This window comes from Rhinolophus sinicus, linkage group LG06 (genome assembly GCF_036562045.2).
Source record: "Rhinolophus sinicus isolate RSC01 linkage group LG06, ASM3656204v1, whole genome shotgun sequence".
NCBI lineage: Eukaryota > Metazoa > Chordata > Mammalia > Chiroptera > Rhinolophidae > Rhinolophus > Rhinolophus sinicus.
Genome location: NC_133756.1, coordinates 22,271,023 through 22,296,368, shown reverse-complemented (window position 1 = coordinate 22,296,368; position 25,346 = coordinate 22,271,023). Strand labels below are relative to the sequence as shown.

At 35.1% G+C, this 25,346-nt stretch overlaps 1 protein-coding gene and 1 non-coding gene across 2 annotated transcripts in view; both read right to left on the bottom strand.

Moving 5' to 3' along the window:
* Positions 1–922: 922 nt before the first annotated feature.
* The window catches only part of ZYG11B (zyg-11 family member B, cell cycle regulator), a 65,141-nt gene continuing 40,717 nt past the window's right edge, over positions 923–25,346 (bottom strand). The window contains exons 4-12 of the mRNA XM_074334724.1: positions 22,807–22,947; positions 20,602–20,778; positions 19,613–19,677; positions 14,519–14,618; positions 14,240–14,290; positions 11,998–12,159; positions 11,839–11,886; positions 1,206–1,403; positions 923–1,074 (exon numbers count right to left, since the gene is read on the bottom strand). Of these exons, the coding sequence (XP_074190825.1) occupies positions 1,018–1,074; positions 1,206–1,403; positions 11,839–11,886; positions 11,998–12,159; positions 14,240–14,290; positions 14,519–14,618; positions 19,613–19,677; positions 20,602–20,778; positions 22,807–22,947 (999 nt within the window). The 3' untranslated portion in view covers positions 923–1,017. The remainder of the gene's footprint in view (positions 1,075–1,205; positions 1,404–11,838; positions 11,887–11,997; positions 12,160–14,239; positions 14,291–14,518; positions 14,619–19,612; positions 19,678–20,601; positions 20,779–22,806; positions 22,948–25,346) is intronic.
* On the bottom strand, positions 13,999–14,133 carry LOC141572617 (U4 spliceosomal RNA). The gene has a single exon (XR_012497928.1). It is a non-coding gene; the product is annotated as a U4 spliceosomal RNA (small nuclear RNA).

Here is a 25,346-nt window from a genome sequence, read left to right as displayed (position 1 = left end):
TGCTATTTGCTATAAGATTTGTTAAAAATAATTCTTACATTTCTTATGTAAGGCTACTTATAATGTGGCCCTTATTAAGGTCCTAGAAAAGAAATTTAATTTGTAGTTAATTGCTTAGAAAAGCTTTACTTCCTTGAGGATATAGATGTTTTATCTCCCTAATATGAAAAGAGAACCATGTAGCTGATTATTTGCAGCCCTGCTACAAAAAGTGTATGAATCACTATGTATGGCCTAAGTATCTATATTCTACTGGTCTTCTATCCAAAAATAGGTAGAACATATGTTGGGGGAATCAAAAATGTTGGCAGCATTAACATTTATGAAGTAAACAACAAAAATAAGTTGTAATAATACTACTTATGCAGCAATCTGGAATACTTCAGGTAATTAGTAACTTAGCTACCAAGTCACCTAATTGTCATAAACAGAGTTAGGCATCCAGCATGAACTTTAATAAATTATTACAAACTGTTTACCCAAACTAATTTGGTACTGTTTCCAGTTCTTTCAATGTGTCATCTTGCTTTGGACCTCCTTGCATTAATATACTGCTTCCTATTCCTAAAATCTTCTGCCCCTACTTAATTTTCTCTGAAAACTCAGCTCATGATTCACTTCCTCTGGAAGCTTTTTCCTATTTTCCAGTGCAGATTTAAGTACTCTCATCTTTAATTTCATAGCTTTCTATGCACAAAACTAGTGTAATAGTGAATTATGTCTTATTTACATTTGGTCTCCCTTACTAGGCTGGTAAGGTTCTTGTGTATAGGCACCACATCTTACTCATCTTTGAATTTCAAGGGCATAGAACAAGTCCCTGGCACTTGTCTTCAATAAATGTGGAATGAAAGAAGGACTGATGAATGACAGGTAGCAGAAAAGTAAAAATACTTTGCTTCTTTTAATGCCAGTAGGAAGATAGATGTCTGAGGAAAAAATTATATATCTACTAGGAATGACCTCTAGGCAAGCAAAATGACTAGGTTATTGGCTTAATATTAATTATCTCGCTAATTACCTGTATGCTACCATCTCACACTCTGGAGTTGGCCATTTCAAAATAGCTGAATGCTGCAAGACACAAGACACAAGAAAGGATTACAATAGTTATTTAGCACTGCCTTATTGCATGATGAGGCTTTGACAGTTTAATGACTGTGGATGTTGTTTATATGCTTCCAGAAAACACCAAATGACCCTACCAGATCATCCAGGAGAGAATTCCTCTGGCTACGGCTCAATGTCCAAGCTTGTTCACCTCTAGATATCAAATGGGCAATAATTCCTGCTGCAAAGTAACTGACTTCCACTTCAACACTATGTAGGAGGCTACTGATGTGGTCGATAAAATCCTTCCACATTAATTCAGAATGCAACTCTTGTACTTCAGCTATATTGTTCTGGAAAGAAAAAGAAGATATAAAAAGTAAAGTAGTCTGTATAGTAAATGGCTAAAAGATCCTTTGTATTCTAAGAAACAACAGAGATTTCAATGATTTAAATATGTATCAGCATATAGACAACAAGTAAAGACTGTTGCTATGTTAGCACAGTGGGATTATAGGTGATTTTTTTCTCTTCTCTTTAAACAATAAAATAATAAATAAACAGCAGTGAGTTCCTTTTCAGGTATAATGACAAAATAGATAACCTAAAAATTTCCTGATACATAATATCTATAAGTGCTGGGTGAAAAACAGCTAACAGCCTATGAATATGTAACTTTACTTGGTGGGATAAAAAGCAAACAGAGAACCAAACTGGAGTAGTAACAGGCCATCACTGACCTGTAGGGGCAGAGAACTGAGTTTTAATAGCCATGCAAAGGCATAGGTAAGGGCTAGAAATTGGAACTAAGACTTCACATACAAAGCAAGGATTTTCAAAGCTTTACACCTCAATAAAAGAGTGAACTGACATAGATTCACGAAGTAGACCCTATTGTAATCTGGTCTCTGGCCTAAAAGGAAAAGTCTTCCCTTGTAATTTATAGCTAGGGGCCTGTCCTCATGCAAGACAGTTGTTCAAATTATACCATCTATGTGGTTGGGAGAAACTCCAAACTGTGAAAAATCAGAAACAGGTAGAAGGAAAACCAGGAAAGTTTGGCATCTAGAAGCATCTATTTGTTTGAACAATATAGTGATCCTGTGTCTTAAAATTTCATAGTCTTAGACCTCCAGTGACTGCCAAAGTTTGCCTGCTAGCCTACAGAAGGTAGGTGTTTTATTTGGACTTGGGATGTGCTGGCTTCCCTTGGCAGTATATAAGGAAGACCTCTTCACATGGGAAACAATTGAGGGGTTTCCAGTTTATAATGTGGTTGATCTTCTCCCAAAGGATCTAAGATCCAATTTATCTCAGTACTCTGAAGACGAACCTTAATTTTTTTAAAATTAATTTTTAAAAAATTTTAAATTAATTTTTATTTTTCAATTACAATTGACATTCAATCTTATTTTATCGTGTGTCCCTGAAAATAAGACCTAGCCGGACCTTGCGTCTTTTGGAGTGAAAACTAATATAAGATTCCATTTTATTTCAATATAAGACAGGGTCTTATATTAATTTTTGCTCCAAAAGACTCATTAGAGCTGATGGTCCGGCTAGGTCTTATTTTTGGGGAAACACGGTATTAGTTTCACATGTATAGCATAGTGGTTAGACATTTATATAATTTATAAAGTGATTCCCCCTGAAAAATCTAGTGCTCACTTGGCACCATACATAGTTTTTTTACAATATTGTTGACTATATTCCCTATGCTGTACTTTATATCCCTGTGACTATTTTTTAACTACCACTTTCCACTTCTTAATCCCTTCACCTTTTTCACCCAACCCCTCAACCCCCCTCCCATCTGGCAACCATCAACATGTTCTCTGTATCTATGAGTCTGTTTCTGTTTTGTCTGTTCGTTTATTTTTTTCTTTAGATTCCACATATAAGTGAAATCACATGGTATTTGTCTTCCTCTATCTGACTTATTTCACTTACATAATACCCGCTAGGTCCTTTCATGCTGTTGCAAATGGTAAGATTTCATTCTTTTTTATGGATGAGCAATATTCCACTGTATATACGTATCACTTCTTCTTTATCCAGTTGTCTATTGTTGGGCACTTAGATTGCTTCTATATCTTGGCTATTGTAAATTATGCTGCAATGAACATAGGGGTACATATATCTTTTTGAATTAGTGTCTGGATTTCTTTGGATAGATACCCAGAAGTGGAATTGCTGGATCATAAGGTAGTTCTATTTTTAATTTTTTGAGGAACCTCCATACTGTTTTCCATAGTGGCTGCACAAATTTACAATCCCACCAGTAGTGCCTGGGGATTCCTTTTATTCCACATCCTCACAAACACTTGTTTATTGACTTATTGATGATAGCCATTCTGACAGGTATGAGATGATATTGTGGTTTTAATTTGCAATTCTCTGATGATTAGTGACATTGAGCATCTTTTCATATGTCTATTGGCCATCTGTATGTCCTCTTTGGTAAAATGTCTATTCAGGTCTTCTGCCCATTTTTCAACTGGATTTTTTGTTTTGTTTTTGGTGTTAAGTTGTGCGAGTTCTTTATAAATTTTGGGTGTTAACCCCTTATCGAATGTATTACTGGCAAATGTCTTCTCCCAATCACTAAGTTGCCTTTTCATTTTGTTGATGGTTTCCTTTGCTATGCAACAACTTTTTGGTTTGATGTAGTCCCATTTGTTTAGTTTTTCTTTGGTTTCCCTTGCCCGAGGAGATATATCAGAAAAAATATTACTAAGAGCAATGTCAGAGAGTTTACTGCCTATGTTGTCTTCTATGAGTTTTATGGCTTTGGGTCTTATATTTAAGTCTTTAATCCATTTTGAGTTTATATTCTTGTATATGATATAAGAAGGTGGTCTAGTTTCATTTTTTTTGCATGTATCTGCTGGTTTTCCCAACACCATTTATTGAATAGACTGTCTTTACCCCACTGTATATTCTTGTTTCCTTTCTCATAGATTAACTGACCATATAGGCATGGTTTTATTTCAACGAATCCTCATTTTTAAAACTTCATTTGATCTACTGTGAAATCATAATTCTCTTCCTAACACATTGATTCCATTTCTTAGGAACCAAAAACCTTGGCCTTTCATTGTGAAGACTATTCATTCCCTAGTTTAAGTCATTCTATAATAAATGATAATGAAAGGCATCATGTTCAAATATATTCTCTAATGACTAGTAACCTTTGTTCTCCAACCATGGCAAAGAGTGAGGGTAGAAAAGTTTAACAATACTCACTATATGAATGTGTATAATCTTGTAGTTTTCCATCAGAATCAATGACTAATCAGTGTCTCCTATGCCCCTCTCTAATCTCAGATATTCAAACAAGAAAAGGCATTTAACATTCATGTTTTATACTCTTTTCTATTTATATATTTTTTTACATAGCATATATCATTTTTATAGTAACAAAAAAGAAAAGGAATATCTGCCTTTTTAAAATTAAAAACAAAAAAAACAAAAAGGGCAGTATTCCTTCTCCTCCAAGCTTGGTAGAAAGAAATACAAATACCCTCTGAGAAGGACACACCTTGAACTCAAAGCCCCACACAAGATAACCCATCACAATGCTAAATTACAACTCACAATTAAAACGATCCATAATGAGTGAGAATCATCAAACATAAGAGTGGATTAGACCCCTCCCAAGAACCACATGTAACTACAAGATAGTAACTGATGAAAAAAGTAGAAACATACACACACACACACACACACACACACACACACAAAATTCACTATTAAAACAAACAAAAAACCAACAACAAAAAAGGAAATATTTAGAATATAGCTTCAAAAGAATTATGATTATTCCTTCCTGCTATAAGCATGTTACTAGAAAATCAGACAAAATATATAAGAGAACTCTTTTCAGACAGTGGACAACAGGCTATACAGGAATGTGATCTATAAGAGAAGGTATTCAAATGGGGCAGTTTCCAGACTGCTATGTATGTGAGGGAAACCTAAAGAGAATCTGGCAGTTTTTCTGAGTTGCAGAAATAGAGATCAGAGTTCAAGGCGGCCAAAGCAGCAAAATTTGTAGAACAGAGTACTGGAAAGGAAAAAGCTCCAGAAAGAAAGAGAGAAAGATACCTGCAGAGGAATCACCTCAATTCTTTGGCTTGAGTACTGTTATGATGTGAAACTCTATGAGGCTAGGAAAAGAACCACCAGAAAGCTGTATATGTACAAATCTCACAGTCACACAGGCTTAGGAATAGGTCATATTCCCACCAGGCAGAGTGAAGAGATCTCATAATAAACAAAGCATTGAATAATGGTAATGGGGCTCAATTATATATGAGTGCTAGAGTGAAGGCTGATCTGAATCTATTCTAATAAAGCAAATAAAAATAAGTTTTGAAAAGAATGACTTGATCTGTTAGTAGATTAACTGCATGCGAGAACAAAGTCCAATACTCTTTAAAGGAAAACAACAAATTCCAGCAACAACAATGTAAATTTCACAATGACTGGCATCCAATAAAAAATTACCAGGCATACAAAGAGTCAGGAAAATATGATCCATAACTAGGAGAAAAATCAACCCATAAAAATGGACCCAGAAAGTAGAGAGAGGGAGGGAGGTTATCACTTTGTGAGGGGTATAAATGTCTAACTATTACATTGTTTTGTACACCTGGAACTAATTTAAAAAAAAAAAAAAAAAAGTAAATCTCCCCATCATTCATTAAAAAAAAAAAAGGACTGAGAAATAAGAGATAATAGAATAATTAGACAAAAACTTAAAACAGTTACTATGTTACAAATATGATTCAAGATGAAAAGAAAGAAAGTCTGAGGGGAGAAGAAAATGAAGATATGAAAAAGATCTAAATGTAACGTCTAGAAAAAAAAACTGAAATGAAAAATATACTGGATGAGATTAACAGCAGTGAGATACTGCAGGAGAGGAAACAACAACAACAACAAACAAACAGTGAACTGAAAAACATCCAAGCCAAAAAACAGAAATGAAAAAACAAAACAAAAACCAACCTGGGAAAAAAGCCAATAGAATACTTCTATGACCAATGAGACAACATCAAGCAATCTAACATATATGTAATGGGAGTCTCAGAAAGAGAAGAGATGAGAGAGGATACAGAGAAAAATATTTGAACAAATAATAGCCAAAATTTTCCAAAATTTGATGAAAATTATAAATCCCAAAACCAAATTGAAATAAAAAGCCCACTTAAGATTTCAATAGCCAGCAAAAATGTATCTTTTGAAAATGAAAGCAAAATAAAAAACTTTTTCATGTAAACAAAACCTAAGTAAAAACTCATCACCAACATACCTACACTAAAAGAAATGTATTTTAAAAAATATGTAGGTAAATATAAAAGACAAATTTCTCATTATTAAATCTAATGGAAGATTGTGAGGATTCCTGCTTCTGTGGTGAAGATGGAGTAAAAGGGGCCAGATTTATTCTCCTGTATGAAATAATTAAAAAGACACAAACATGAAACAACAGTTTTCAAGATACTGGACATTAGGTAATAAAGAACAGTGACCTTTAGAGTTGGAAAACAAACAAGATGAGATACTGCCTTGGGAGAGTTTCCAGGCTGTGGCACAGGGATTAGAACTTTAGCAGAACCCAGTGGATTCATGGCGCTGACAAGGTGGATCTGAGAGTTCCAGGAGACCAAGGCAATTCATAGGAAAGAAAACCAGAGAGAAGAGAACTGCACATAAATTGAATCCAGAAGCTGCTGAAAGAAACACTCTGTTCAGCAAAGTACTGACCAGAGCATGACTGTGAAGAAACTTATACGAGTAAGAAAAGAACCATCAAAAAATATTAGAGAAAAGTTCCAGCACTCACAGAGGGCCAGGAATAGTGCTTGTTCTCACCATTCAGACTGGAAAAACTCTTAATTCATGGGGAATGGGTAAAGAGTACTCAAGAAGCTCTTGTCTCAGTACTACGTATAGAATAATTAGCTCCAGCCTGAGCACTGCTCCGGACCTTCCTAATAAATCATAAAAGTAACTTCCAGAATGATCAAACTGTTTAAAAGTTAGTTGTATCCCAGAACAAAGTTCAGGAAAAAAAAAAAAAATCCAGCGCCTAAAAGTTAAACTTCACAATGTCTGGCAACCAATCAAAAACTACCAGGCATACAAAGTAGCAGGAAAAGTCAACTCAAAATAAGGAGACTAATCAATCATTTGAAACTGATTCAGAATTGACACACATGTTAAAATTAGCAGAGAGAAAAAGTAAAACAGTTATTATAAATATGTTTCGTATGTTCAAAAGTTAAGTAGAGGGGCCGGCCCAGTGACTCAGGCGGTTAGAGCTCCGCGCTCCTAACTCCGAAGGCTGCCTGTTCGATTCCCACATGGACCAGTGGGCTCTCAACCACAAGGTTGCCAGTTCAACTCCTCGAGTCCCACAAGGGATGGTGGGCTCTGCCCCCTGCAACTAAGATTGAACACGGCACCTTGAGCTGAGCTGCCTCCCGAATGGCTCAGTTGGTTGGAGCGCGGGTTCTCAACCACAAGGTTGCCAGTTCGATTCCTCGACTCAAGCAAGGGATGGTGGGCAGCGCCCCCTGCAACTAGAAAACGGCAACTGGACCTGGAGCTGAGCTGCGCCCTCCACAACTAAGACTGAAAGGACAACAACTTGAAGCTGAACGGCACCCTCCACAACTAAGATTGAAAGGACAACAACTTGACTTGGAAAAAAGGCCTGGAAGTACACACTGTTCCCCAATAAAGTCCTGTTAAAATAAATAAATAAATAAAAATAAATAAATAAAAGGTCGTGTCTTAGTAAAAAAAAAAAAAGTTAAGTAGAAACATGGAAGATATAAAAAAAGACTCAAATTGAACTTCCAGAAAAGAAAATGACAATGTCTAAGATGAAAAATACACTAGGTGGTATTACCAGCAGATTAGACATTGCAGAAGAAAACGATTACTGAATTAGAGAGAAGGCATAGCAATGGAAACTACCCAAACTGAAACATACACAGAGAAAAGAACAAAGAAAATTAAAAGACCACCAGTGAGTGGTAGTACAATTTCAAGCAGCTTAATATATGAGAAACTGTAGTCTTCAAAAGACTCCAGTGTATTGGGGGCAGGGGAGAGTGCAAACATTTTTTTGAAGAAATAATGGCCAAAAACTTTTCAAACTTGATGAAAACTATAAAACTATAGATCCAAGATGCTCAATGAATCCCAAATACATGAAACGTGAATTAATTACATCAAGACCACATCATTATTAAATTATTCAAAACAGTTGCTAATCTTAAAAGTAGCCAGAGGAAAAAAATCATGTACATAGAGAGGAATAAAGATAACAATGACATCGGATTTCTTGTTGGAAAGATGCAAGTCAGAAAAAAGCTAATTAACATCTTTAAAGTACTGTCACCTAGAATTCTGTACCTGGCAAAAACTTCTTTCAAAAACAAAGGTTACTTGGTCATAAAAAAGAATGAAATCTTACCATCTTGCGACAACATGGATGGTCCTAGAGGGTGTTATGCTAAGTGAAATAAGTCAGACTGAAAAAGACCAATACCATATGATCTCACTTATATGTGGCATCTAAAGAACAAAGTAAACGAACAAACAAAATAGAAACAGATTCATAGACACAGAGAACAAACTGATGGTTTCCAGAGGGGAGGGGAGTTAGGGAGCTGGGTGTAAAAGGTGAAGGGATTAAGAAATACAAATTGGTAATTACAAAATAGTCACAGACATGTATAGTACAACATAGGGAATATAGAAAATAATATTGTGATAACTATGTATATAGTGCCAGGTGGGTACTAGACTAATCGGGGGATCACCACATAAATTCTATAAATATCTAACCACTATGCTGTACACTTAAAACTAATATAATATTGAATGTAAAAAAACTTTTTTATAATAAATACAAAAATAAAAAGAATGGGTACTTCCAGAATTACAAAAACACACACACACAAAAACAAACAAACAAAAAACAAAACAAAGGTTAAATAAAGATGTTTGCAGACATATAAAAACTGAAGAATTCAGCAGCAGCAGACCCACACTACAAGAAATGTTAAAGCATGTCTTTTCGGTAGAAGGAAAATGAAACAATGGCAATCTAGATCTACAAAGGAAAGAAAAGCACAGAAATACTAACTATTTGGGTAAACATATAAGTTTTAAAAATTATTTAAACCTTAAAAGGTAATTGGCATCAAACAAAGTATGTTTTATGACATATGTAAAAGTAAATGCATGATAATAGCATAAAGGAAAGAAGAGCAGAAATGGAAGAAGTTTATTATTATAAGGTTCTTATATGATATATAAAATTATATAAAATCACTTAAAGGTAGACTGTGATTAAAGATATATACTATAAACCCAAAGCAATCATTAACATAAAGCAAAGAGTAATAAACTAATAAACCAAGAAAGGAGATCAAATGGAATCATGAAAAAAGATAGTCAATTAAACCAAAAGAAGACAGAAAAACAAGAAACAACAAAGAACAGATGGGAGAAACAGAAGACAGATACTAAGATAATAAACCAAATCTAACCATATCAATAATCACATTAAATGTAAATGGTCCAAATAGCCCCCTAAAAGACAGAGATTCTCAGATTGGATAAAAAAAAAAAGCAGGATGCAAAGTATAAAGAAAAATACTTTATATATAAAGATAAATATAGGTTAAAAGTAAAAGGATGGAAAAAGGTAAACCATGTTAACATTAGTTAAAAGAAAGCTGAAATGGCTATATTAATATGAGACAAAGAAGATTTCAAAGTAAAGAATATTATCAGGGATAAAGAAGGTCATTTCATATGACAAAGGGGTTAATTAATCAAGAGAGCATAACAAACTGTTTATGAACCTAATAACAGAGCTTCAAAATACATAAAGCAAAAATTGATACAGCTGTACGAAGAAACAGACAAACTCACTATACAACTGAAGATTTTGAAACCCCTGTCGATAATTTCTAGAACAAGTAGGTAGAAAATCAGCAAGGATATGGTAGACTTGAACAGTATCAATCAACTAGACCTGAGTGACATTTATAGAACACAAATCAACAACAGCAGAATACATATTCCTCTCAAGTGCACATGGAACATTTACCAGGATAGCGCATGTTCTGAGATACACACAATTCTCAGTAAATTCAAAAGTATTCAAATTAAACAAAGTATGTCCTCTGACCACGAAGTTTAAATTATAATCAATCTCTCAAAATACATTATTGAAAAAAATTCAATCACAAAGTAATGAAGAAAGATATGTAAGGAAGCACATCAGGTTGTATTAGTATTAATTACCTCATGGAGATAAAAATGATGGAAGGTTGGGGACAAAGTCTTAATCTTTTTAAATACATTTTTGCATTGTTTCACTAGTTATAATAAACATGTTCTTCTTGAAAAAAACTTAAAAAGCATTTTTAAAGCCCTATGAGATCTCCGTTTCCTCTTGCAGTGACTTTAGCCAACTTCTGTATCTAATAATCCTATGAGCCCTGAATAAAACAATCATATAGTTCCCTATTGCAGGACATTTAGGTCATTTTACATTTTTTACTTTACATAACTAAAGCTATAATAAATAGATAGGTTCTCCTTAAATGCTAGCCCTTAGCTTTCCTAAAAATCCATCTCTCATTGCTCAGTATCTCAGTCTTGCATCTGGAAAACTAACACAATTCTACATTTCTTTTTTTTTGTACAGATTTTTATTGGGGAAGGGGAACAGGACTTTGTCGAGGAATCAAACTGGCAACCTTGTGGTTGAGAGGATGCACTCCAACAAACTGAGCCATCTGGGAGGCAGCTCAGCTCAAGGTGCTGTGTTCAATCTTAGTTGCAGGGGGGCGCTGCCCACCATCCCTTGCGGGACTCAAGGAGTTGAACTGGTAACCTTGTGGTTGAGAGCCCACTGGCCCATGTGGGAATTGAACCGGCAGCCTTCGGAGTTAGGAGCATGGAGCTCTAACCGCCTGAGCCACCGGGCCGGCCCCTACTACTTTTTTTTTTTTAACTCACTAACCCATGCCTCCTATGATCTAGTTCCTCAAGAATGGAGGTCTGTTCTGAAATGGCTTTTATCACACAGGCACTTTGCTTATTTCAGTGATTAAAACATTTGATCCATAAGATGAAGGATCAAATGTTTTAATCACTGCAAGGGCTCACTCTAACCTATATCCAACATATTTATAGAATTATCTGATTTGTTAAGCAGTCTTTTAAGTAGTAATTATTAATTACCAAATATGGCATCTAAGAATACTTGTAGGTTAGTGACATTTTCTTTTTCCTTTTTTTTTAGATTTTTTTTAAAATTAAAATTTATTGGGGTGACAATGGTTAGTAAAATTACATAGGTTTCAAGTGTACAGTTCTCTAAAACATCATCTATATATCACACTGTGTGTTCACCACTCAGAGTCAGTTCTCCTTCCATCACCATATATTTGACAGTTAGTGACATTTTCTGATGAAATCTTTTTTCTGATTATAAAAGTAAAACATGTTCACTGTGAATCTTTGTACTACACCAAAAAATATAAAGTACGTAATTTATATTTTTCCTTTAATGTGGTGAAAATCTTAGTATCTACAAATAGTTTTGCACCCTGTTTTTTTCACTTAACAACATTGTATATATTTTCTAATGGCATTAAGTGTTTATAAATAGAGCAGCAACTTCAACATATTACCTCAGACAGAAAATAATTATAGCTTTTAATTTAGCAGGAAATGCTTATATCTTACCAAAAGTCCTAGGACTTTCTGTTGAATGGATGATTCAGTTGGAAAAGACTGTAAAAAGAAAGAAAACTATAACTACCTAAAGAACTAAATATAATAAATAAATGCATAAGTCAATCAATCAATAAGCGTCAAAACTGTAGGCTAAATTCCCGTTCTAACCTCTAGCACCCTCATGAAGAGTTCTAACCCTTGGTTTTCAATAAAGTGTCTGCAAGTGGTTGGAGATTCATCTGTGAGGTTCCAAAGTGCACTCAAAGTAAACTTCAAAGTAGTGTCCACTGAATTTTGATTGGTTTTCTGCTTCACTATTTGAAGAAGTTGCTGAAAGGAAAATACAATTAATTTCTCATTACTCAATTGTTATTACAACTAGTATAATAACCACAAGTTCATGAGGATTAGTCTTATGGCTTAAAACATTTCCTGTAAAGGTTTTTATAAGTACGACAAACAGCCTCTTGGATCAGACTTTTCCTTCAACAAGAAAAAAGTATAGGACCTTCATAAATACTTCTATATTATTCTGATCATACCTATAATCTAATCACCTATAAATAAAATGAAAAGCAAAATGCTTAAAGCTTAGGACCAATTATCTTACCCAATTAGTCAAAACATACTCATTTTAGATCCTGGGATAAAAAAGGTGGAAGAGAAGGAGAGAGAAATGAAGCAAACATTTATTAATCATCAGCAAATTATATCTCAAATTGTAGTAGTGCTATCCCCATTTTTTAGGAGAGGAAATTGAGTTTGCGAAATGCTACGTAATTTGATCATAGTCAGCTTAGTAAGAGAAAGTAAGAATTGGAAGACCTAATTCTATCTAACTCCAACTTTTCCTAAGAAAAAAGAAAGGCCAAATAAAATGCAATCATAAGAGAATTAAAGTTTATATTAGATTTAAATAATAGCTTTGAAATTCCATTTGTAAATTATTTCTATTGCAGCTTTAACCTAAGAAATTTAAAGTTTGAAAGTTGTTTTTTTTAAGGAGGGTGCAATTCACAGTGGCCCATGCGGGGATCAAACCGGCCACCTTTGTGCTACCAGCACCACGCTCTAACCAACTGAACTAACCGGCCATCCCCAAGAAATTTAAAGTTTGAAAGATAAATGTTTTAAGACCTATATAAGGAATCCATTATTTCATTTTTAGATTACATTTTTGGAGGTAAAAGGGAGCTCTGTTAAAACAGATACAAGGAAACATGAACGAACACTTATTACTTAAAGTTTCAAACAATTCTAGAAAAAACTTTTTAAGAAACACAAACATTTAGGTGCAATTAGGTAACTTAACAGCATAGTGGCTAAGGTGTGGCACAAGAATCAGGCTACCTGAGATTCAATATAATCTCTGCATCTGACTAACTGTGTACCCTTGTTTGCCGATTTAAATTTTTGTTTCTTCATATGTAAATTGCAGGTAACAAATAAGAGCCAAAAAAACAAACAAAAACTAGCTATCATCATCATTACTACTACTACTAATTCTTGTTAATTCCTTTTAAACTGAGCTTAATTTTCCTCCAAAGCATATGAGTGAACTATTTCCTTAAAATCTTTGAATATCTCCAGCCAAAATTACTTAAACACACATATGACAATAAAAAGCCATATTTATAACTAAAATGTCATCCCTGAAAATACTTAAAATAAATAAACCCAGCATCCTTTTCTACTCATCTAATACACACTGTATTTTGTGCTAGACACTTAGCATATATTCCTTCAATTAATCTTTTTTCCTTTCATTTGATCTTCATAATAGTTATATATTTTTTTATCACCCTTAAGAAAATGTATGTGACTTGCTACAAATCGCACCACTAGAAACAGAATTAGGAATACACCCAAATGTCAACTTAAGAATTCCTACTCTTTCCATTATACCACCACAACCTTCTCTTCTCCTTACATTAATTTTTTCATTCATATTTCTATTATTATATAATACTTATTAGATTATATTATAACTATGTTTTCTTCATGAAATTTAACATTATCACCAAATTTTAGAACTGGACAGGGTCTTCTTAAGGCTTATGTAAGCCCCAATAGTTCAGGTAATTTGTCTAAATTCACAAAGTGAGTTTACAAGTTAGATTCTAGGTCATGTGACTCCTATCAGGGCTCTTTCCATCTCTGTTAAGGACTAAAGCTGCCTCTATGAAAGAAATGAATACACTCATGTAGGAGTAACAAAAATGATTTTTAGGAAAAGTTTTCAATTAGCAATAATTGTGCCTCGGATAAACCTCATTGGCTACGATACTGCCACTGCGCAAAGCTTAATTATTTTTTAAAATATAAAACATCAGAAGATAGACAACATTGCCCAAAAAGAATAAAAATGAAAATTGTCTGGTGGTCTGCACCAAGGAGATAACAAACTTACCCTGACAATGAAGAGCTCAGCACCAAGCTGCGCCGTTTGTTCTGTAGAAAGCTGCAAGCAAGCAGACAAAGTAAATGTTCAAGAACTCACTAGTGTTTAGTTTAATATCATTCACTGTAACAGACTCCAAAGATCAGACTAAAATCTCTGACCAAGCTGGAAATCTGCAATATTGAATACAGCTTGAATAAGCAGGCTGGTAGAGAGGCTTACTAACCTTTGTGGCACACAGATTTTGGGGAAAATAATAACTGTAACAGGAAACAAGAGTTCAGGTACCTTGGCAGCCAGGATGGAAATGATAGCAACTGCCATCCTTTGCATGTTTTGATCCTCATGGTTGCAGAGCCATTGCATGACAAGCTTGGCTGCTTCAAACCTGAAAATACACAAAAGTTTTCATGAATTAATCCTGGAGGCCCAGGCACAGTTTCAGAGCCTCAGCTGGGAACCGATGCTATAATTTCAGCAGGTAAGAGGGAAAGGGAAAACTCCTCTTAATTGATAGAGAATAACAACTACATTACACTTAAGTGTTCTGAAGATGGTACCTCATTAATTCTGACAACACTTTCTAAAAAATAAGTCAAAACTATTTGGCATTTACCTTCTAGAATTATAATATATTTCTAATCTATATTTCTATTTGGTAGTGATTTCTAAACTGCAGTAATAATTTAAGTATTTTCTGGATTCCTCACAGTATCTAGCACAATGGGAACTCATTCATTTATAAACATTTATGGGCCCCTGCTTTGTGCCAGATACTGTTCTTGGTACTAGTGGTAGAGTAGTGAACAAAACAAAAATATCTCTCCTTTCATAGGGCTTACACACTGGTGGGGGAAAAACATAATAAATCAGGTAATTAAGTAAAATATATGGTATGATTAGGTACTGACTATAGAGAAAAAACTATAAGCAGGGAGAGAAGAGATGGAATGTTGAAATTTTGTGTAAGGCGGCTAGGGAAGGCTTCACTGAAACTTGTGATGTAGTAAGAGAATGAGCCATGTTGATATTTAGGGGAAAAGCATTCCAGGCCGAGGGAATGAGAAACACAGGGACCCTGAAGAGAGAGTATGCCTGGAGGTTTAGAGAAATAGCATGGAGGCCAGGGAGGCCAGAGCAGAGAACAAAGGAAAGAGTAGTACTAAGAAATGAGGTCAGAGGTAACAGGGGAGCCAGATCACAGTCTTGGTAAAGAATTAGCTTTTACTCTGAATGAGATGGAAAGCCATGGAAGGATTCTGAGCAGAGATATGACATGAACTGACTTACGTTTTTAATAGGATTATTCTATCAGCTGTGTGTCGAATAAACTTCAGGAGGGCAAGGACAGAAGCTAGGAGAGTATTTCAGAGGTGACCACAGTAATCCAGGAGAGAAATTTACTTTTGGTCTAATCCAAGTGATAGAAATGGAAGTGACCACAAATGGCCAAATTTTGGATATATTTTGAAGACAGAGCTGGATTTAGGGTGTGAGATAAGGAGAGAAATCAAGGATGACACCAAGGAATATATCTGATTATTTACCAGTAATTTCATCTTTCAAGACTCAGCTCAAATATCACTTCCTGTGAGAAGCTTTCCTTGACAAGTTTATCATTGTCTTCTCACTGCTCCTAGCACTTGTCTATAACTCTGTCAGAGAGCTGTGATTATCTGGAGACTCACTAGAATCCCCCATTAGGAGCATGAGTTCCTTTAGGGAATGGACTGTATCCTATTAAGCCCTTTATGCCAAGGACCCAATACAGTACTCTGTACACAAACAGTGTTTAATACATGTTGGCTGGATGATTATATTGGTGTAAATGAATCCTCTGCAACTTCCTTCAAATTTACTTTTACCTCCTTTCTATTCCTAAGGCCATTTTGATCAAGCCCATTACTGGCATTATACCCGCGCCACACACACACCACCACCACTCACACACTGCAGTAGTTCACGTGTCTTAAGTGCCTTTTAATCTACAGGTTTCTTTTACATCCCCCTCTTCCCCACCCCACCTGCTTGCCGTTTGTTTATTGAAGAAATTGGATTCTTTGATCTGTAGAGATTCCCAGTCTGAATTTGTCTGATTGCAGCCCTGTGGTTCTATTTAACATGTTCTACCATCTGTATTTCTTATAAATTGGTAGTTTGATTTATATTTAATCACATTTATATTTAATTTTGGGAGGCAAAATTACTTCATTGATTGTGTTATGCTCTCTTGTCAGAAGGCACATAATGTCCAGCTGTCTCTCGTTTTGTAGTTTTAGCAGCCACTGGTGTGTTTATTACTTATATCCGTATGTTAATCGGGAATTGTAAAATGGTAATGTTCTAATCCTATCATTCTTTCTTCATTTATTAGCTGAAATACAAACAATCTAATACAGATACTATTTGATTGGCTAGTAATATAGTTATTATAGGAAAGATAGGATGTTTGATTCTTTCCCTTTATTTCCCAGTTTCAAAACAATAAGTGGTTTACTACCATCCTTTAATGGTGACTAATTATTTGCGTGTGTGTGTGTGTGTGTGTGTGTGTGTGTAATAGCACTTGCCAGGGAGTTTCATATTGAGGCATCCTGGAGAGCTGTCTAGACCTCCTTAAATAACCTCATGCTTCACCAGGGTCAGGGTTCATGATAGGGAATGTCACAGGGCGGAGCCTTCAGGATTAAGTAAGCCAGTGGAACCCCAGCCATGGGTCAGCTGCAGAGGTGGAAAATGAAGTAGCCTTGATAGAATCAGTCCACCAACATTTATAAAAATGCTTTTTCCCCACCCCACACTCCCTCTCCTTTGGCAACCATCAGCTTGTTCTCTATATCTACGGGTCTGTTTGTTTTGTCACTTATTTTGTTCTTTCAGATTTCACATATGAGTGAGACCATACAGTATTCGTCTTTCTCTCTCTGACTATTTCACTTAACATAATACCCTCTAGGTCCATCCGTGATGTCACAAATGGCAAGATTTCATTCTTTTTTATTGCTGAATAATAGTCCAGTATCTGTATGTGTATCTCACATCTTCTGTGTCCATTCATCTAGGTTGTTTCAATAATATCTTGGCTATTACGACTAATGCTGCAATGAATGTAAGGGTACATATATCTTTTCAAAGTAGTGCTTTTGTTTTCTTCGGATAAACTGGCATTCTTTTATAATAGAGTCCTAAAGTGCCTCTGCCTCCATTGCTTTCCCTTCAATTTCTACCTACACATTGGTAATAAATCTGTCAGACGACTTAAGTATGATGTCACTCCTATACTCACAGTATTTTAGGACTCTAGCAATAGGCCCATATATTCAAATTTTTTTCCTGCCTGCCCTATGCTTACTGCAAAGTGGACTGCTCATTAGTCTCCAAACATGACCACAATTATGAGATAATATAGCACAGATTCTGATGTTCTTTGGATTTGGGGGTTTGAATTCTAGTTCTACCTAATGTTAATGATAAAATCAATTATTTTATCATGTGAAGCAATGCAGTCAAGTCATTAAGAACATCATAAACTTTGGAGTCAGCGTGGATTAAAATATCACCTCCACCACTTACTAACTTGGGGACCCTGGGCAAGCTCCTTAATCTCTCTGAACTTCAATTTTCTTATCTGTAAAATAATAAGATCTAGTCCATAGGATTATTGCGAGGATTAAATTATATCACCTGTAAAGCTTAAAATTTAGTACAGAACTTGGGACACAGCAAGCTTTTGATAAAGGCTATATTTTACTAGTATTATTATTATTGACTTTCTCTGTGCCTTTATGTGTGCAGTTACCAAAACATAAAACAATCAACTCAACTAGCTCTCATCTTCAAAGTAATATAGGGTGAATGCAAAGAATAGTGTCTGAGTCAGTCTGGATTTAAGTCTAAATTCTGCTACTTACTATTTTATCACCTCTCTGTGCCTCTGTTTCCTAATCTGTAAAATGAAGATTACAAGAGTAACAATTTCACAGGACTGTTGTAAGGACTAAATAACCATATGTAAAACAGCACAATGCCTGGCAATATCCAATGTTTCATACATGTTGGTTGTTATCTTTATTATCTGCTATCACTAAATCACCAATCAGATCGAATCTTTCCCTCCTTGTTTGGGGGCCCAATGCATTCTGTCATCCTCAGCTATGAAAAATTCTATCTTCTATTATACTCATTTATTCATTCATCCATCCATCCGTTAAATATCCACGTAAGCACTAGAGACAGAGATTAACCAATTATAGTCTCTGACCACAAAGAAGCTCAATTCTAGCAGAGTGGATTGACTAGATCAGAGGCAGGCAAACTATAGTCTGCCTATCATGATTTCATAGCTGTGGGCCCAGCTGCCTGTTTTCTAAAGTTTTATTGGAACATAGTTACCCCTATTTGTTCTACATTGGTATGGCTGCTCTATAGGGACAATGGCAGAATTAAGTCGTTGCAGCACAAGCCTATGGCTCACAAGCCTAAAGTATTTATTATCTAGCTCTTTAAGAAAAAGTTTACCACCCCCTGGGCTAGTTTACAAATTTTCTTTAAGAGAGTGACTATGCCTTTTCTAACTATGACTTCATGTGACCAGTATAGCTGCTCAACAGCTATAAAACAAAATTAGTCATCTACATCAGATCTGTATATAGTTATATTTTTATTCAAACTATTTCTAATACTAATAAATGGAACACATAATTCCTCAGCCATGTCAGATAATAGTGTAGTTACCCAAATAAAAGTAAATCACAGTAAAACTACTGCTTGAGAAATGTACTTTTCATTAAATAATAAAGTAAAAATTTCATTTTTAAAATACCATCATTAAAAAATTATATTTTAAAATAGTAAAGTGAAAAAAAATCACTTTTTAGCTCCCAAATCACAACACCTTAGAAAACAAAAGAATCCTTTATACTTATTGGAATCTAGCTGTATGGCTTTCTTTAAAAAATTTTTTCTATAATTCAATATCAAATAACAATAACAATAAGTGGTATGATACAGAGAAAAGAACACTGGACCTAGAAGTAGAAGACTTAAGTCTTACTAGCCTGGCAGTTACTAGTCACAAAACCATGGGCAAGACACTGAATCTCTACATGCCTCAATTTCTATGCCCACAATATTGTGTGGATATTCTAAAAACTATAATCAATATAAATTCTTAAGCAAAGGGCTATGAAAAGAGTCAATCTGCTATCATGAATGTCAAAGCACTAATCAGAGAAAGTAGATTTAGCATTCTCTAAGGCAATGTAGAATCCCACTCACTTGATTAATCGTACACCAGGGTTATCTTAACTGATAAGAAATGACCCACAACAGATTTCTAAAATTCTCTTTTGCCCCATTTTAAGTTCTAGGACTACTACTTGCCTGTTAAATGGAACATCTTGAAGGATCCGGTCACTGCAAAGTGAAAGGAGGCAATTCTTCTGTAACTAAAGAACAAAAGGGAGGAAAAAAAAAATCCTGAAGAAAATATTGCTACGTTATTTTACCAGGGGCAGCCTCTACAAAAAACAAAGAGTGATGAAACATCACTTATTTCTTACAACCTTTATTCTGCCCACCTATTGTTGAAAAGACTGACTTCCACTGGATCCATATGTTTACCTGCACAAATTGTTTTTGTTTTTTTTCCATTAGATGAAAGAAAAATAGGATAATAAATAGGACACCTGAACTGTGGCTAGCCTCCTGTTCTGGTGAACTTTGGGTGGGTTTTGCTTTGTCTTTTGTCCACCTGGCTTCCAGAGACCATGAAAAACAAAGCCTAAAGTTCATCGAGTTTGACAATTGCCCTCAATGAGGGAAGCTGGCTTTAGTGATCCACTCGCCAGCCTGGGTTGCCATTTATACTTGGTTTTGGACTTCTGAGTGTTTATTAACTTGCCAACTCACTGCTAAATTTTAAGAGTTAAAAATATTATTCAAGCAGTATTTTTAGTTTCCTTCTGCAGGATAGGACAGGTTGTGTAGTCTAGCATACGGCTAGAAATAGAAAATCCATGCCTTATTCATTTCTGTATCCCAGGACTTAATAGGACCTGGACCAGAACAGACACTCTATGCTGGTTTGCTGAAATTACCACAAACTCAAGATCAAGGTTGGGAATGAGTTTTATATAGCTTGCACTATTTCCCTCAACATTTGGATTTAATACTTGTTAGGCAGGGAATGCACACTTTAGTTTTCTACTTCTCTGTTGTCTGACACTTAGTTATACCACAAATGTATTACTTTACAGCCTCCAAAGGCATTTGAATTTCCAGCCTTGGTCTACTAAATTGAACTGTATGGAAGTAGGAGATGAGTAGGAGACACTAAGAGGATATCTGAATGGAGATGCCCATATGCTTACCTGTTGGTGATTAGGAAAATGTTCCATGGCTTTGAGCAGCAAATGGGTCACATCAGCCAGAAGTCGGACAGGCATTCCTGCAGCAAGATCTTGCTTGGTTAAGTTAAATACACAGGCGCTTGCAGCAAGTTGCACTGGCAAATTCATAGGGTGGTTTCTCATTCCAGTAACCACAAGCTAGGAAAAAAAAAAAAGTAGTTATCTTAACCTACCTTTTAAATAGAAGCCCTCTTCACATAGCAATATTATTTTGTTGATCTATAATAATTTCTAAGATGTCCTAAGTATCTTTTTTATCCTCATGTGCAAAGAGCCCAGGACATAAAAGTTACTCACCAATACTTAGTTCCTGCCCATTTGTCGAGGTAGGTATCAAGTTGTTCATGTCCAGAGATTTTTCTGTAAGGCTAATGAATCTTTTCTATTCAGGTAACTCAGCTTTGTATTTCCAAGACCTAGTACAGTGCCTGCTAAGCACTAAATAAATTCTTACTGACTTGAATAAACCAGTGGCAAATTTCACATCTGAACCCCAACATGCAGTTCCTTGAGAACACTGCAAAAGCTAGAGTACAATAAAATCCATTCATTTCCCTCTGGTTTAGCTAACTATTTTTCACCTTTTCCTCTCTCCTCAAACCCCCAGTAAAAGCTCCCCATTCCTCATTATCAGCTGAAGACCTTGCTTCCAACTACATTGAGAAAACCAAAGCAACCAGAAAAGAACTTCAGATTCTCACTGCCGCATGCAGCCCTTACCAACACATGCAGATATGCAGATGCTGCCTTCCTGCCTGTGGCCATAAATGATTTTCGGGGGGCTCTTGTCTAAAGGTAATCCCTCCATTTACGTGCTAGATCCTTCCTTTCTTATCTACTCAAGGATACTGCTTCATATGTTCTCCCCTCACTCATACATCTCTTTCAAAATTTTGTGCCAGATCATTCATATCAGCATATAAACAGCTATTTTGTTTCCCATCTTAAAAACAAACAAACATACTTCTTCAACTAACTACCCCCTTTTTACTTTGCTCCCCTTTGTAGCAAAACTCCTTAAAATAACTGCCTATATTCTTTTATTTCTCTATGCGTCATTCTCTGAATAAATGAATGATAAATATTTCCGTTCGGGACTAAAGATCTAGTCCTTTGTTGCTCAGGTTCACAGCAACCAAAACCAAAACCAAAAAAGACAACGCAGACACCAAGTGTCCATGTCCTGTGGTAGGGATGGAGGGAGTGGCAGGTGTTGGGGATGCCAGCCTAGGACTGAAACAGTCCTGGTTCCTAGTTAAGCACTCCATTCTCAAAAGTTAAGTACCCACAGATTAAGTCACTTCTGGCTCTGCCACTAACTTATTGTTACTTAACCTTACAGACCCTCAATTACACAATCTGTGAATTAGAAAATAAAACTCATCTCTTGAGTATGTTGTGCCCACTAAGTGAGGTACCAAATATAACACAGTCCTATACTCACTGGTTTCAAAATTGAATGTGCATAAGAATTATCTTGTGGAATTATTAAAATGCAGATTCCTTTATCTCATTTAGGCCTATTGAATCGAAATTTCTTTGGGAAGGGTTCACAAATATGCTCTTTAAAATAAGCAACATTCCAGACTTCTGGTATACAAAGGACCACATTTTGATAAACACTACCCCAAGCAATCTACAAAATTAAGAATCTTCCTTTCTTGCCCTTCAAAAGCTATCTTGGTTAAAAAATCTTAATTGGGGAATAACATGCATTAGTTATGAAAACACAGGAGGTTCATAAATGGCATGGAAAGGTGCCTTATGGAATTCCAATAATGTATTTCTAAAAAGAGCCTCTATGGAAGCAATATAGAGCTAATACACAATGCAGTGTCCTTCTTCCAGTCATATACTTCCATTTTCTACTACAACTGGTAAAAAAAAAAAAAATCACACTGGCCACTGATTTGGGTAGTTAAATATGACCTGGAAGACATTTTTATTGCTTAATGAGACTACTATAAAACTTCGATAACATTAAGCAACTATTTTCTCTCTTTCTCATTTACAGCTAATAACTGAAATCACACATCATCAATCCTAATACAAAAAAAACACACACTACAAAGTCTACATGAAAAATGTTCCCAATATTCTTCACAAAACCATCATCTATCCAGGCAGACAATTTCAAAATTTTTAGACCCAGTTTCTTATTCTTACCTTTAAAATTTCTGGCTTTGTTTTTTCCATCACATGAGTCAGGCTAAAAAGGTGAAATAGAGCTTCCCGGACAAAGAATGCCCGTTCACTGTACCGCTTCAATGCTTCTGCAATCTGAGTTTCATTGGCTTCTCCAGACACCTTTGAACATAGCCAGAAAATTAGCTTTTAGGATTATTTTCAACCCTCTAACTTTCTATATGCAAACATCATTTGTATAGATGGCATCCAGGTTAGCTATGTAATGCTTAAAACAAATGTGTTATTACTTTCCAATCTATCCAGAATAGTCAGCCTATGGAAGTATACATGTGCTCAAGAGATGTATTTTAGATAGGCTCAGACCCTATCATAAGCCTATGGGTAAAATTTTCTACACTGTGTCTAAAATAAGTAAAAAGTTATTTAACACTACTCATAAGTTCTTACCTTGTGATTAGGCTCTTATCTGCCTCTTAAGGTATCCTTTCCCCCTAACTCACAATGTTATAGCCACATTGGCCTTTTTTTTCAGATCTTTCAATAGGCTAACCTCTTTCCCAGCAAAAGGGTATTATACGTAATATCCTCTCTGACTGAAATCTTCCTCTCTTTCTTTGCCTAATTTCTACTCATCCTTTCCAATTCAAGTTAAATGACACTTCTTTAGAGGGGCCTTCTCTGACCCACAATCTAAATCAGTTCCCCTTTAAACAGCTCCTGAATAGCAATTATTATAATTCCCACATTAGACTGACCCATTCACCACTGTATCCCAACAGTTAGCATTATGGGTGCCTCACAATAAACACTCTGTCTTCATGAAAATAAATATATTAATTAATTTCCCCAGATTTATCAAGCTCCCATTCAGCATCAAGAGGTTCTGTTCAAAATTAAGTCCATCTAGGAATTTCCCATTTCTATAGGTGAATACACTTAACTTAAACTGTGGTTCATGTACCATTGGGTAACCAAATATACATAACAAAAAGTAGTTATTTATAAAAGTAACCCAAGTAATAAGTGAAAAAGAAATTATTAGAATAGCACCATGGTCCCCAATGAATTAATGGAAGTAGTTATTAAATGTCAACAACGGCTAACATCACAGAAAGAAAACAAGCAAACACTATGTACTCCCTTAATGAAAGAGCACAACACCTAAAGGTTCTGACCAAGGTATCAAATAAGAATCTGATTAAGCCTTCGAATCCAGCTACCAATCTGCAGAAAATTCAAAGACAAAGAAATATGCATCAAGACTACATAATCAAGAAAATCCAGATTGAGGGAAACTGCAAGTCAAAAAGGCTGGATTCTTTAATATTCTTTGACAGACAAATCATAAGGAAAAGAAAGGGATGAAGAGCAAACCTATAAATTAAAAGATAATCCAAAGACATAATTTTGAAAAATGGGCAAGATTAACTAAATACCTAGAGATAAAGTTGGGTCATAAAACTATATAGAAAAGCAAGGGCATGATTATTATTAAAGTCAGAATTGAGGCTACTTTTGTGGGGAAGGAGGGAGTTGTGATCAGGATGGGGCACATGGAAGAGCTTCAGGGTAGTTGACAAAGTTCTGTTTATTAACCTGAGTGATGGTCTCAAATGTGTTCACCTTATTTTTACTCAGTAAGCTATACATTTGTTTTATGGTCTTTCTATCTGTCTTATTTTATAAGGTTACAAACATGTAACAAGTATCATTCAGAGAGATATAATCCTCTCATTAAGTTGGAAGAAATTTTTGGCAGTAGCATTATACTGGGTGACACAAAAATAAATACTTAAAAAATATTACTCAGAAAAAAATATTAGTAACTAGATTTTATACGAACATACAGTATTCAGGTGGCAATGTGCAGCTTTGAGGAAACGAAGGGCTGCATCACGGCTGACATTTCGACCATTGATATGATATGCTACAAAGGTCTAACATGAATTAGACTATACTACAGATGTATGCTAAGTGACACAAGGGCACATATCCAGCATTTGTAAGATTGTACATATAACAATGTTAGTTTCTTTACAAAATGCTTTTTAAACTATTTATGTATACTATACATATATACACATTGGTCTTGACTATGTATTCACACATATAAGCAGTTACCGAATAATAAAAATTTTCCAAGTATTCAGTTTTTTTGAATCACCCTCAACTTTTTTTTTAGATTCTCTTAGATTTGGAAAGACTCTAAAATATTATGTGAAACAAAAAAGATTGTAAGAGGCAAATTTTATACCAGTGATCTCAGTCAAACTTCATTTACCACATTTGGTTGATTCCAACAGCTTTATAATATCTTTTATGAAATACAGCTTCAAGTTACCTTTGAATATAAAATTAAATAACTTTTGTTACTGGAATGTTAAATACTCTACACCAATTTCACTGTCTGTATGTTTTATTCATCAACATTTCTCTAGCCAGTGATAAACCCTCAAATCAAGCAATCTGGCTCCTCAAACTATATAAGCATCTTTAATTCAATCAATTTCATATACTAGATCAAAAAACAAATCTGTATGCACAAGTTTCTGCAAAAA